This window comes from Rana temporaria, chromosome 10, assembly GCF_905171775.1.
Source record: "Rana temporaria chromosome 10, aRanTem1.1, whole genome shotgun sequence".
Lineage (NCBI taxonomy): Eukaryota > Metazoa > Chordata > Amphibia > Anura > Ranidae > Rana > Rana temporaria.
Window position 1 is genome coordinate 55,281,270 of NC_053498.1, and position 15,829 is coordinate 55,297,098.

A 15,829-nucleotide genomic window follows, 5' to 3' on the forward strand; every position below is an offset into this window, starting at 1 on the left:
GCTGGAACCTGTCCCTAAACAATGTACTGGACACACACAGTATATCACAGGTGACAGGTGCAGTGCTGGTGAAATAGGCAGAGAGTCACCTATATATTTCTGTCCCTATATCAAATAGCAGGAACCTAGCCCTAAACTATAAGATGCAGATCTCACAGAAATAAACTGTGCTGGTGTAGATTTCTAACACTGACCCTCAATCAACAGCAGCCTGTCCCTACCCTAGCTAAAGCAGAGTGACGAGCTGTGCTGTGTGCCTCTATCTGATATAGAGGCTGGTCACATGCTGCACTGGCCAATCACAGCCATGCCATTAGTAGGCATGGCTGTGATGGCTTCCTAGTCACACTAGTAAAACAAATGGCGATTGGCTGCCGTGCAGCGCGCCATAAAATAGCCGAACTCCGAACCCAAACTTTTTCCAATTATTCGGGTTCGGGAACAAAAAAAAAACCAAAGTCCGTACCGAACCCGAACTTTACAGTTCGGGTTCGCTCAACCCTAGTCGAGTGTGCTCTTTTTCAACAAAGGAGAGACAATGGCATGCTTCAGATGAGTTGGAACGGGCCCTATTTTTAAAGATAGGTTCACTATCCTTGTTATCTCTGGGGCCAGTGTGTCTACATTCTTCTTCATGAACCATGCAGGGCAGATATCATTCAGGATTGATCATTGATGGTTTAAGCTTGGACATGATTTTGGTTATCTCTGCAACTGTAGCGGTTTCAAATGAGCTAAAAGTAAGGAGAGTTTTTGTGAGAACAGATGGTTCAAGGACATCAGGTAGGATTTTATCCTGATTACGAATTTTTCAAATTTTTTCCCCAAAGGTAAACTGAATGGCAGAGCATAGTTTCATAGATGGAACAATCTTAGGATGGAATTTTTTTGGTTCAAATATGTCCTTAGCCAATGTGAATAGTTCCAGAGGTTTGTTTGAGGCTTGCATTATTTGCTCATTATAGTAGGATCTTTTTTGGCATTTTACTGCCTTTATTTAGCCTCTGCAATAGACCCAATAAGCCATTTTATCCTGGGGGAGTTTTGATTTAAGCCACTTTCTTTCCAGAATTCATCTTTTATTCTTGAGTACGTTGAGACTTGGGGTGTACCATGGGCTGGACTTAGAGAGTCTTGGGCGCCTATTAACAGTTATCAGTGGGGCCAAAATGTCCAGACTTGCCTTTATTCTTAAATCAAAGTAATTAAGAGCTATCTCCAAACTTTCGATCTCGGCTTACAAAACGGGAGTTCCGATTTCTCTCGCAGCATTTACTAGGGGTGGCAGTTCCTGATGATTATCATAATATGTTTTAAAATTTTCAGCTGTTATATTAGATAGTTTCCGAAAAGGAACAGATTTTGTAATGGGATTTCCTTTCAGAATTTTTCTTGGTGCAAAATCCAAGAGGTTGAAGGTGACCAGGCTATGGTCTGATCCCCGCACCTCATGGGTCTTGACATTGGAGGCTTCCGTTCCATGAGTAAAAAGGGCATCCAACATATGACCCTTTATGTGTGTGGTCATGGTTGCTAGGGAAAAATGAAGGCCGTCTAGGCCACCTATAAGATCTTGAGAGTCAGAGCTTGTTTCATCCTCCAGCCACATGTTCATGTCTCCCTGGAGAACAACACCATCTGCTTGTAGACACAGGAACATCATAAGTTCCAATAAATCCACAAGGAAAGTCCCCGCTGGACGATAAACAGTGGCAAATACAAATGTAGATGAGTCACTTACTTTACACCTGAGCACCAGATTTTCAAACGAGTTATACTCAGATGTTTTTAACAGTTGTCATAAATCACACAAACCCCCCCTCCCCTCATGTGTTCTCTGTTTTTGACTAAAATCTTAAAATTCAGAGGAAGTAATTCTTCTAAAACTGACTTATAATTTACATTAAACCAAGTCTCTGTGATTCTTAAAATATGAAATTTCTCTGACTCTAGCATTTAAAAAATTTCTGAGCAGTGCTTAGTAACTGAGCAGGCGTTGATAAAGGCGGCCTTTAAAGTCTCAAAGTTAGATGATTTCACTGAAGTGCTTTTCAGGTGAATGACCCATTTCTTATGTTCCAGTGGGCACCAGATTTTATTTTCAATGCGGACGAGTTTGTTGAATAGTAGTATGTTGATTGTTAAGTAAAATAAGCCGCGGCCTCGAGTAGATTAGCCGCTGTACGGTACTTATGTCCCGGGTGAAAATGTTTTTCTGTACTGGATCCAAAAGTTTGTAGCCCGTCTGCCCCGTCCACCCGGACCCAGACGTGCACCGACGGGCTTGCCTCTGGCGCGGGGGCACCATGACACTTTTAGCAAGTCCCGGTAATGAGGGGGCGTGGCCAAATCCCACTTCGGGTCACGCTGGTTGCCAGGCAATGGGATGCCGGGTGGAGCAGTAGTAGCAAAATGGAGGCTGTCAGCACAGTCTGCAAGAAGGGGTTCAGCAGTGCAGAGGTGGGAGGATGAAGCACATAGGGGCCACCCTGAGCTCAGTCCAAAAATGTAGGTCAGTAGATTATTTTCGATCCAAAAATCATAGGAACGTTTTTTTAATGAGTGTTAGGGATTGTTATACCTGTAACTAAGGTATTTAAGGACAACATTTTATCCCAAAGTTGTTTGATCAGGGTATAATCACAAATGTGGGTCATATTCCCTTTTTGAGTGATATGTGTACAACACTTTTGTGTTTCAACAGGTGGTGCTGTTGCATTTGTTTTTGATAGGCGTGGAAGTGCAGGGCATTGCAACATTGTAGCAGTGTGGTGTGTGTCTGGAGTGTTGGAGCTGTGGACGGTGACACCCCCCCACTGGGACCGAGAGAGGCGGCAGGAGATCCGGGTCAAAGAGCAGCGGCACGTGCAGAACATTGGCAAGGTTGAGCGGAAGATGTTCTGAGTGTAACCGAGTACTGCTTGGTGGATGTGTACTTCTGAGAACCTGAGAGTAACTGAGTACTGCTAAGTACCTGGGTGCTGCTGGGGGACTGAGTAGTGCTGTACCCGAGAGTGGCTGAGTACCTGAGAGTATCTGAGTATTGCTGAGTACCTGAGAGTATCTGAGTACTTCTAAGTGGCTGAGCAACCGAATACTGCTAGGTGGCTGAGTACTACTAAGTGTCTGATTACCTGAGAGCAACTGAGTACTGCTAGGTGCTGCTGAGTACATGATAATAACTGGGTGCCTGAGTGTTATTGAGTACTGCTGAGTGCCTGAGTACTACTGGGTGACTGAGTATCTGAGAGTAACTGAGTACTGCTGTACCCGAGAGTGATTGAATACTGCTGGGTGACTGAGTACTACTACCGAGTACTGCTAAGTGACTGAATACTGCTGAGTACCTGAGTACTGCTGTACCGGAGAGTAACAGAGTACTGCTGAGTACCTGAGAGTAACTGTGTTCTGCTGAGTAATAGAGTACCTGAGAGGAACTAAGTGCTGCTGAGTGACTGGGAGTAAGAGTCAGGAAGCTAGTTAACAGGTAATCAGAATTCCTAATACCAATTAAAAATAGTGGGTACGATGCCCGCCCTGTGTGGAAATGTGGCTCGGTGCAAATCTTGTCGTATGTAGGAGTTTCTTGATCATTAGATCGAGGACGAATACTGCTGCACAAAATTTAAGCACGCCGCTTCCCTGGAAGCCCAGGTCCTGAATCTAGGGAAGCAACTGGCAACACTGAGAAAAATGTTCATACTTAGGCCCCTTTCACACTGAGGAGTTTTTCAGGCGGTACAGCGCTAAAAATAGCACCTAAATACCGCCTGAAAAACTCCTGCCCAGCCTTCTCAATGTGAAAGCCCGAGGGGTTTCACACTGAGGCGATGCGCTGGCAGGAGAGAAAAAAAATCTCCTGCAAGCAGCATCGTTGGAGCGGTGAGAAGAGCGGTATGTATACCGCTCCTTCCCATTTAAAACAATGGGAAACCGCAGTAATACCGCCCGCAATGTGCCTCTGCAGAGGCGCATTGCGGGCGGTATTGACCCTTTATCGGCCACTAGCGGGGGTTAATAGCACACCACTAGCGGCCGAAACCTGCGCCAATTCCAACGGTATAGCGCCGCTATGAGGCCAGCTACTCCAATATACACTTCTTAGATCTAGAGATTCTGGTTCAGGATAATCAACTAATGACTAAAACTTACTTCAAGACCACTGACCGGAATGGTTTCATTCCGGTCGATAGCTGCCACCATCCATCCTGGTTTAATTCTGTACCCCGCAGCCAATTGCTGCGAATTAGGAGGAATCGTTCTAACCTGGATGACTTTCAGGTTCAGGCGCAGGTTTTAAAAAACAGATTTATGGAGAAAGGTTAAAGAAATTATAAGGAAACATTGGAGAATTTTAAAGTGTGATCAAGTCTTGTGACCTTCCCTGCCAACAGATGGTGGGGTGATCTATAGGGGAGCGATGTCCCTCAAGAGTCAAATCGCACCCAATGTATCAGACCCCCCCATTAAGTCCTCTTTTTTTCCCCGTCAAATGGATTTCATCCCTGCAGGAGATGTAATGTTTGTGTGCACAACATAAACGGTAGTAAAAAAACTACAAGTTTCAAATCCACCACCACTTCGTTGGAATATCCAATGAAACATTTCTTTACCTGTGCCACGAAGTACATTGTCTACCTTATCACCTGCCCTTGTGGAAAACAGTACGTTGGTCGTACCATACAGGCCTTTTTTACAAGGGTAGGTGAACATGTTACCAACATTAAAAAGGGCCGGACCAATCACACGGTACACTACCTAGAACAGCAAAACAAGAAAGTGGAAGGTACTAGTTTTCAGATCATTGATAAATTCATCCCACATTGGAGGGGTGAACCCAATTGTCAGAGGTGTATCTAAACTTGAAGTTTATTGGATATACCAACTCAAATGTTACGTGCCTTTTGGCCTTAACGTTGAGTGGGATATCAACGCCTTTATCAACCAGTCCTGATGGATCTACCATTTAGGTTGGTCATTTAGAGATATACACATTTTTTCGTTCCTTCTTCAGATTTTTAGTTTTTGGGATTTAGATATATTGAGATTATTGTTTTGTACAACTGTGATCCAATACTCGCGTGGGACCGACCTTGTATCCAAATTCTTTTTAGTATTCTCGCATATACCTATGAACATGGAATAGATGGACCGCTTAGGCTGTCAGTTTCCACCAAGTGAGGTGTATTGCCGCTATACAGGATGACATTTCCCCATTTATTCTATTTTGCAAATTATTTTATTTTTTTCGTGTCATTGGGGGTGATTTGACAGGTGAGGCGAAACTGTTGTTTGAAATGCAATAGGTATCGCCACCTGGTCAGTAGATGTTCTGTGAACCCCTATGGAACGCAAGCCGAGAGCTGGTGGAGCGCATGACGTCAGTGGCGGAGGTCGGCCTCGTTAAGCTCTTGCACGATTGTCTGTGCGCTGGCGTGGTGTGAATAATCACGTGTGCAACGCAGCACGCGCACTTTGGTGATGTGCTCCGTCTCTCTCCACCTATGTATTCGGGGAGGAGACAAGGGGAGAGACATCCGGAATCCCCATCCTGGGGAAGAGACCTGCACTGACCCAATAGGACACGCTTGTTGACTGGGGGGGTTGGGTCCGCACATTCGCTTCCGGCCCCTGGAGCGCACGCTCATGTAAGTGGGCGGAAGTGATGATTTGGAACGCACGCTGATGCAATGCGAGTGAAATGGGTCACATGCAGTCTATTTAAGTGCAGGGGAAGTGGGGGTCCAGCTGTATGCCCCCGTAGAAGTCTTTCTTAGACGAAACCGGCCGGGTACACTGGTCCTCACTGCGCATTTTTATGACAACTTCCATCCATGTAATTTGTTTTTGGGAGACTGGTTTTAAACTTTTTCTGGCTGATGTGAATTTGGTTTGAATTGCTCTGGATTTCAGTGTTTATCTTTGACACTTTTTTAGAATAAATTTTACTTTTTTACACTATGAGGAGACGCTCTCTTTTTTTTTTTTGTTCCCCTGATTGAACTACTTTGGTGAATCATTACCCTTTACAGAATCCGGTTTGGAGTCTGATACCTGGCCGCGGATACATCCTGAATCGGATGCATACCACGTCTGTTGCAACCAGTCAAGTGGATCGGGACGGTGACCAGAGAGGGCAATCGACCCAATTAGCCTTTGTGACCCCCCGCCGGTAAGGGTACCTTCACCTTATAATAGTTCCGGGGATTGTATCTTTGAAAACATACCTCATCTTTTGCCTATCTATGGGAAGCTCTTCCTTATCACTTTCACAGTGCATGGACTTTATCTATTTTTGATTTGGAGTATATTTACGAGATGCACTTTTGAACTTTATGGATACGTTTCGTCGTTACATATATTACATTGTTTGTTGAATTTTTTCACAGGGATTTTTCAAAAGTCTTGATATTGTCTTCACTAATTCCGTTGGAGTATTTTTGCTCCTGACCACTTATAGTATTATAGATATATATTTTTGGTTTATGCGTGAATCCCTATCATCCAGGGGGGTTTCACATTGGCGCTGCACTTTTTTCTTTCATTCTCAATGTGAAAGCCAGAGGGTTTTCACACTGAGACGATGCGCTGGCAGGAGAGAAAAAAAAATCTCCTGCAAGCAGCATCGTTGGAGCGGTGAAAAGAGCGGTAGGTATACCGCTCCTTCTCATTTAAAACAATGGGAAACCGCAGTAATACCACCCGCAATGTGCCTCTGCAGAGGCGCATTGCGGGCGGTATTAACCCTTTATCAGCCGCTAGCGGGGGTTAATACTGCACCACTAGCGGCCGAATCCAGCGCCAATTCCAACGGTATAGCGCCACTATTTTTAGCGGTGCTATACCGCCACCGAACCTCCACTGCCCTGTGTGAAAAGGGCCTAAAAGACTTGTGAATGTACTCGGCAGGGGCCAGCACAGAGGCGGGCAGAGATACAGGGTGCAGGCACCAGAGCAGAGTAGTTGAGTGACAGTTAGGCAGGGTAGAGGGGAAAGTGTCCGGGATGCCGATCCTGATCTGGAACATCCCAATAAGTACACCCTGTTGCATGATGTTGGAGAAACCAGTCAAGGAACGGCATTGCTGGAGCAGAGCGACGCCCCTAGCTGCCAGGGGAAAAACTCCTCCAGTGGGAGTGGGAGCGAGGCCAAGGGTAAGGGTAAGAAAAAACAGATTCTGGTGGTAGGGGACTCAATTAGAATGACAAAGAGTGCAATCTGTCACAAAGACCGTAAGCGCCAAACTGTATGTTTTTTTACCGGGCACTCGGGTTCGGCACATCAGGGACCTGGTGGACAGATTGTTGGGTGGGGCTGGGGAGGACCCAGCTGTCACGGTTCATGTGGGTACCAATGACAAAGTTAGAGGAAGATGGAGTCCTAAAAACGATTTCAGGGACTTAGGAACTAAATTGAGGAGAAGGACCTTCAAGGTAGTATTCTCAGAAATACTACCATTACTTTGAGCCACGCCAGAGAGGCATCGGGAGATTAAGGAAATTAACAAGTGGCTGAGGAGCTGGAGTAGAAAGGAGGGGTTTGGGTTCCTGGAGAACTGGGCTGAATTCTCATTTGGTTACTGGCTCTTTAGCAGGGACAGACTGCACCTAAACAGGGAGGGCACAGCTCAGCTGGGAGAGAAGATGGCGGAGAAGTTATAGGGAATTTTAAAACTAGGCGATAGAGGGAGGGTCAAGATGTAGAGCTAGCCAGCATGGAACAAGGTTTAGCAAGTAACATTGGGAGAATTAGCGGTAGGGAGAATAGCATACCAAACCCAAGGAAAGTAAGTTGGCAAATCCAAATCGCAGCCTCATTACAACTGACAAGAGTATGGTATGCATCCAGACAAAATTAAGAGGCATGTATACCAATGCTAGAAGTCTGGCTAACAAGATGGGAGAACTGGAGTGGCTAATGTACGAGAAGGATTTCGATTTTGTGGGAATTTCAGAGACTTGGTTTGACAGCTCTCATGATTGGCTGGCAACCATTCAGGGGTATTGCCTATATTGCAGAGATAGTGAGGGTAAAAAAGGGGGAGGGGTATGCCTGTATATCAGAAATGAAGTGCAAGTGAATATGAGGGACGATATCACTAATGGAGCTAGGCAGTGGAATCCATGTGGGTGGAGCTCCAAAGGGAGGAAACTAAGGGGAAAATTATGGGTGTATGCTATAGGCCCCCTAACCAAAGGGAGGGGGAGGCGGACCTCCTTGCATTGCTTGGAATGGCGGCAAGAATGGGAAATGTCATTATAATGGGGGATTGTAATTATCCAGAATTAGACTGGGCAGAAGGAACCGCAAATTTGTCTAAGGCTCGCCATTTCCTAAATGTTTTGCAGAACAACTTCATGGGTCAGATAGTGAATGCACCAACAAGAAACAATGTGTTACTAGACCTACTGGTTATTAACATTACAGACCTGATCATGGATGTAGAAATACAGGGAAACTTAGGAAACAGTGACCACAGGTCAATTAATTAGTTTCAGTATAAATCACAGAAATTGTAAATACAAGGGTAATACAAGGACACCGAATTTCAAGAAAGACAAATTCCCTGAACTGAGCTCTTTGCTAGACGATATTAAAAAGGGATAAAATCCTAAGAACAAAGAACACAGAAGAACAATGGGAGTGCTTCAAGAGCATACTAAATAAAGGCATTGGCCAGTGCATTCCACTGAAAAAAATACATTTAAAAGAGCTAAAAAAATCCTGGTGTCTAAATTCCAATGTAAAATGCATATAAAAGCAAACGAAAAGGCCTTCAAAAAATACAGGGCTGAGGGGACATTGTCAGCATTTCAACTTCACAAAGAATGCAATAAGAAATGTAAGAGTGCAATCAGGATGGCTAAGATAGAACATGAAAGGCACATAGCGGAAGAGAGTACAAAAAAAAATAATTATTTAGGTACATAAATGGCAAGAAAGCAAGGCTAGCATATATTGGCCCCATAAAGAATTACAAAGGGAACTTGGCTACAAAGCACAGAGAGAAGGTTTGTAACATATTATTTTTCTTAGTCTTCACAAAGTACATGGGGCGATACAGTAACCAAGACTGTGATGTTAATTTTCATAACACATCACAGGAAGCACCCTCATGGCTAACAGAAGACAGTATCAGAAATGGACTTAAAAAAACTTTACCTAAATAAGTCACCGGGACCAGATGGCTTACACAAGAGGGTCCTTAAGGAGCTCAGCCAGGTGATAGACAGACCATTGTTCCTAATTTTTGGCACCTATATTTAAAAAAGGGCTGAGACATATTCCTGGGAAGTACAGGCCAGTTAGCCAAGGAAAGAGGGGGGGTTTTCCTTGCGCTAGGAGAATGAATATAAATGAATTTCAAATGGATAAGTGAATAAATAAATAGTGAGTAATTCCAGCAGCAACGCTAAACATGTGATATACACGCAAAAAGTAAAAAGAAAAAAGATGAGTTGCGCTAGGAGTCGCAACTTAATGCGAAAATAATATAAATAAATAAATGCATAAATGAATAAATGAATAAAGTGCTAGTGCAAAAAATAGCAAAAAAAAAAAAAAAAGGGATGATGCCCAAACAGTCATGGGAAAAACCTTTCGGGGTAATTACAACAATCTGCTATTTGGGACCAAACGCTTAAAAAACTTTGTTAGTCCATTAGAATTGCATACTAATCAATTGTTAGGCAGTCCAAAATGAGAGGGGAAATCAACAGCAGAACCCCAAAACATATGAATGTCCAAATAGATGGGCAAAAAACAGTTGCAGAGTAATAAAATGATCCAAATATTGAACAGCCTCTGGTCTCTGGTCAGAAGAAACATATATTCCCACCGAGAGGTAAGTAAGGGTGTGCTCTTACCAGATCCACGATCATAAAAAGCGTGTCGATCCACTCAGGTCATGGAGAAAACTCGGTCACAGCTGACAGGCAGAATATCCTCTCCAATGTGTTTAACGGCTCCACGTCCATCCGGCGAACCAGGGGAAGAAATAGGCTCAGAATGTGAAGTACCGTCAAATATTTATTAAAAATTGTGCAACATATACACAGCGGTACATATAATTTAAAATTGCCGGCTAAAACAAGCAAACAGATACAAATAAAAAACGTGCGCCCGTGCATCCGGGGTCACGTAAAACGCAATGACGTTCGGTGCGTGGCTCCGCCCTGATCGATTTCACCACAGATGGCGTTGTCAAAGGGCACGGGCGACGCACTGAACGTCAGCCTTATATGCCTACAAAGCAGGCAACCAAGCCTCTCTCTCAGCTAGCAGCCTCCAATCAGGAACGGCCGCAGGATCAATGAACCCGGAAGGGGAGGATCTGAATGACCCGGAACTTCCTACCAGTAAGACCGCCCTTGACATAGATAGGACTATCCTATGTCAGCAGGGTAAGGTCCTACCTCATGAGGATATTCTCAATGGTCAGCAGACATCCCACCATTCATTTCATATAAATGTTTTAGTTAAAGAGTCACTGTCTGTCACATCGTATGTTCTTACTATACATAAACAGATAACGCCATATTAACCTAAAAACGGGTAAATTCATGTCACCACTTTATAGCATCTATTAAAAACGCCAGAAAGATAGCAGCATGAACATTATACCCAAATTAATATCATATCAGCCAAAACAGGGATTTTAATATCTGAAAGAGAAATCGCAGTTGGCTGACATCTGTATTCTCCCTATACATTAAAATCATAAAGGTCAAAACATAAAAAATCTAAAAATTAATAAATCTAATATATCACATTGAGAGCCCTCTAGTGGTTGATAAAAACCTCAAAGCCAAACCTCAATAGTCTGCATTTTATTGGAGGGAATGATAAGAGACTATATACAAGATTTAAGTAATGAAAACTCTATCATTAGCAGTAATCAACATGGATTCATGGAAAATCGTTCTTGCCAGATCTATTAATATTCTATGAAAATGTGATTTGTCATCTAGATAAAGGAAGGCCTGTGGATGTGGTGTAGCTGGATTTTGCAAAGGCATTTGATACAGTTCCCCACAAGCGTTTACTGTACAAACTGAGATCTGTCGGCATGGACCAAAGGGGGAGTACCTGGATTGAAAGCTGGCTACAAGGACAAGTCCAAAAGGTGGTGATAAATGGTGAGTACTCAGAATGGTCTGGTGTGGAAAGTGATGTCCCTCAGGGATCTGTCCCGGGACCAATCCTGTTTATTAATAAATTAAACAAACAAACAAACAATCTAGAGACTGGGATAAACAGCTTAATCTCAGTATTTGCAGACAATACCAAGTTAAGCAGGACAATAACTTCTACGCAGGATGTGGAAACCTTGTAAGAAGACCTAAACAAAATAAGAAGGTGGGCAACTACATGGCAATGAGGTTTAATGTTGAAAAATGTAAGGTAATGCATTTGTGTGCCAATAATATGAATGCAATTTACTGGCTATGTGGAGAACCTCTGGGGAAATCTAGGGTGGAAAAGGACCTGGGGGTCCCAGTAGATTACAGGCTCAGCAATTGAACGCAATGCAAGGCTGCTGCAAGCAAAGCCAATAGAATATTGGCATGCATTAAAAAGGGGATTCACTCCAGGGAGTTCTCCCACGCTACAAGTCTCTGGTCCGGCCGCATCCTGAATATGCCGTCCAGTTCTGGGCACCAGTCCTCAGGAAGGATGTGCTGGAACTGGAGAGAGTCCAGAGAAGGGCAACAAAGCTAATTTAGGTAATAAAGAACCTCAGCTATGGGGAGAGACTACAAGCATTGAACTTATTCTCTCTGGAGAGGAGACGCTTGAGAGGAGATATGATAGAGTTGTACAAATACCGTACTGGTGACCCTAACAAACAGTGGTATCAGCAGGGAGCGTCAATATTTTTTTTTAAACTATTAGATGGGCACCTTAATGGCCACAGCATACAAGATTATACAATGTACTAATGACACACACACACACACACACACACACACATCATAGACTGAACTAGATGGACTGATGTATTTTTTTCAACCAACTATGTAACTTGTCTAGAAGCATGGGGAAATAGCCTTGGCATCATACACACCTAACAGCTTAGAATTTTAAAGGTCTCTTCTCATGCCGTGCAAGCTAGAGACAAGTTATGAGAGAGAATATGTTTAATATTTCCCTTTTCTTGTGTTCCAGGTAGGTCCCCAGTAATTTAAAAAAAAAATCTCTGTTTAATCAAGTGGGGTTAGTACAGTTTTTTTTTCATAATTGCAGAAAAACGTGCTGGTGGCATGTCTGGTAGGGTAAGATTGCCCCACAGCTGCAGAGAATGCAGAGTTGATAAAAAGGGAAATCTTTGGGTCAGTATACAGCAACATTGCAAGCTTCTGGATCAATTCATCTCATGTAAGGTGGAGGCGTTGTGTAATTGCCATGGAGCATGTGACCTTTTAGTTTTTGTTTTTTACATTCTTTTTATTGAAGAAAAAAAAAATATAATGAGGAGGGTAAAATTATCTGTTAACAATACCTAGAAAGGGTCACAGTTTTACTTATAGTACACATTAAACAGATTGAAGTATACATCGTCTGGTATCACCTATACTGTGTTTACTGGTAATATTTGCCATGGTAAGAGTACTTCTTATACATTTTAAAACATGAATTGTCGTCATTGTTAATCATATAAGTTTATTAAAATCTTATAATTCATTCTATGTTATACTTTTACAAATGTCTTGCAAACTTCTGAGGTATTGATTGAATGTGAAATGCATCTCCATTACAGAGAAACGTTATTGCATAGGAATATACAAAAACAAAAAGTACAATAATTGCTGTTAATTGGCAAAAATTTCCCCCATAGGAATCCATATGTTTTTACACTGTGTGGCATGATACAGGAACTCTTCTCCAGCCCCTTTTTGGGTGTCCTCCCACTCTCTGGTAAAGCCATAGTTGACCCAGGTTTGTTTACAATTCTCAGCAGAAGACCACTCCACAAATTTGGAACCCTATAAAAATAAAAAAAAGTTTGTAGGGACAGAAGAATTAAAGTGACACTAAATCATAACCTTATTCTCTATAAATCATCATCGGAGCTACACCTGGAAGAGGAAGTCAGCTAAAGAGAAGCAAGATGATGGTGTAGCATCCGCTGTGTGGTACCCGAGCAGCGGGACTATGCTGAGGTTATTGTGCGTGTATGCTATTTGAAGAACACTACAGCAGTAAAGGTAAGTGGGGAAAAAAAAATATGGGAGCGGGGTTTATTACTGGTTCAAGATGTTGACACAACAGGGCTGTGTTGTCTCAACACTGCCTTGATGTAAAGATCCGAACCATCATCACCACAACCCGTTACTTTAAAAATGAAAATAAGAATTCAGGGGAGATGGGGTGTAATGGAGATGGTCTGCCAAAATCCACAATAAAAACCATACAGTAAAAAAAAAAAATTAATTATATATATATATATATATGTATGTATGTTTTAATTTGACATCAATATCATTAAAACAGGAGGATAAAATGTAGAAAAATGCTTATTTACATACATTTGACGAAAAACATAAGTGCATTACATATGAATACCATCGACACAACAAAATATGGCATCCAACAGGCTATCATAGTCACCATAGTAGGTGAGGTTGAAAAAAGACACAAGTCCAAACTATGTGTGTCATTATATGTCAGTATTACATTGTATATCCCTGTATGTTGTGGTCGTTCAGGTGCTCATCTAATAGTTTTTTGAAACTAACGATGCCTATCTATGCTTTACCCTGTTGTTCTTGATCTTATTTTGGCCCCCATATGACTGCCTGGTAACTTTTTCATTTCAGTAAAGCATAAGTTATTGTTGCAGTAACTTTTTACAGGTTCTCCTCTACGGTTATCAACCAATATTTTATTTCCAGGTATTGGTCGGGTCTATCTTTAAATTTCAGTTGTAATAGGTTATTATTAAACTTTGAGGATGACTAGTAAACAATCGCTAATCCTCCGGGCTCGCCTTTTCCCGATTCTTTGCTTCATGAGTACGGTATGTGCTCCACTAACCCCCAGTTAGTAAGTGTTCATTACTACCTGGTCTATTACTTTTGTTTTCAATTTTACTCAATGTTTGTAAGAATGTAATTTAATTGGTTGGCTCCTCTGGTTCCGTGGGACTGTTCTTTGCGCCTCCCTTTGCTACCGTCGCCTGCCTGCGACTTAGTGGACAGTCGACAGTAGCACATGTGCCCTTGGAGGGAGACTTTCTCTCCCCTCAACAGAAATCTCATGAACTTATTTTTTTCTGCTTTTTTTTTTTTGGAATATATCTAAAATTGTACTTTTTCCCTGAATCTTATTTTTTTTTTTTCACCCCCACTTCCAATTTCTCCTTGCGTCCCAAAGGTGGTCTCTTTCTTTGTTATTCCATGTCTGGGCAACATTAGATCTGATTTTTTTTTTTAATATCATGGCCCCATTGAACATACTGTGCCTTTCGTACCTTTAGTTCCAAAAAAGCACATGTCATGTCTTCAAGAAACACATTTCACACCATCATCCACTCCCAAATTCTTTAGTAGGTCCTACCCTCAAGTTTACACAGCCTCTGCCTCCACAAAGAAAAGGGGTGTGCTTATAGCATTTCACAGTAGTACCCCTTTCTCAGTTACTAAGGAGATCAAGGATCCGGAAGGCAGATACTTGATCCTAACAGGGCATTTATTGGACTCTGATATCACCGTTGTGTCATATTATGCTCCAAATAAAAAAACTAACTCTTTCCCATCTCATCTGCTGCAGGTCATCGATTCACATAAAAAAGGAACTGCAGTGTTGGGTGGAGATTCCAATCAGACCATCTTCCCTTTTCTAGACAAGTCGCCAATCCCGCAAACCCAAAAAGCTGATAAACAATCCTTTTCAAATCTAATCGCAAAGTAAAACCTAGTGGATTCCTGGCGCGAAGTGAATCCAACTAAAAGGCAATACACTCACTATTTCCTTCCCTGTCGGTCATTCTCAAGAATAGACCACATTTTTATGCCTATAGGTATGAAGCCGGAAATATTAAATTCCAAAATTTTACCCATCCCATGGTCTGACCATAGTGCAGTCTTCAATACCATAGCATCTACAATACCGAAAGCGCGTGACGCCACGTGGCTGCTTAAAGACTTTTTGCTCAAAAACCCATTATATAAACAGAGGCCCGGATTCAGATAGGAGATACGATGGCGTATCTCCTGATACGCCGTTGTATCTCTGAGTGCGGGCCGTCGTATCTATGCGCCTGATTCAGAGAATCAGTTACACAGAGATTTCCCTAAGATCCGACTGGTGTAAGTGTCTTACACCGTCGTATCTTAGGCTGCATATTTACGCTGGCCGCTAGGTGGCGCTTCCGTATATTTCCGTGAGGAATATGCAAATTAGGTAGTTACGCTGATTCAGAAACGTACGTCCGGCCGGCTGGCGCATTTATTTTACGTCGTTTACGTTAGGCTTTTTTCGGCGTATAGTTAACCCTGCTATATGAGGCGTATCCTATGTTAACTATGGCCGTCGTTCCCGCGTCGAGTTTTGAAAATTTTACGTTGTTTGCGTAAGTCGTTTGCGAATAGGGCTGGAGGTAATTTACGTTCACGTCGAAAGCAATGACGTTTTGCGGCGGAATTTTGAGCATGCGCACTGGGATTTTTTCACGAACGGCGCATACGCCGTTCACAGAAAACGATATATATGTGGGGGCAAGTGAAATTTAAATAAAACACGCCCCCAACATCCCCATTTGAATTAGGCGGGCTTACGCCGCCACACATACGTTACGCCACCGTAACTAAGGGCGCAAGTTCTTTCT

The 15,829-nt window shown here is 42.6% G+C and overlaps 1 protein-coding gene across 1 annotated transcript in view; it reads right to left on the reverse strand.

Moving 5' to 3' along the window:
* Positions 1 to 12,643: 12,643 nt before the first annotated feature.
* ALDH16A1 (aldehyde dehydrogenase 16 family member A1) overlaps positions 12,644 to 15,829 on the reverse strand; it is a 214,936-nt gene continuing 211,750 nt past the window's right edge. The window contains exon 17 of the mRNA XM_040327630.1: positions 12,644 to 12,986. Within this exon, the coding sequence (XP_040183564.1) occupies positions 12,813 to 12,986 (174 nt within the window). The 3' untranslated portion in view covers positions 12,644 to 12,812. The remainder of the gene's footprint in view (positions 12,987 to 15,829) is intronic.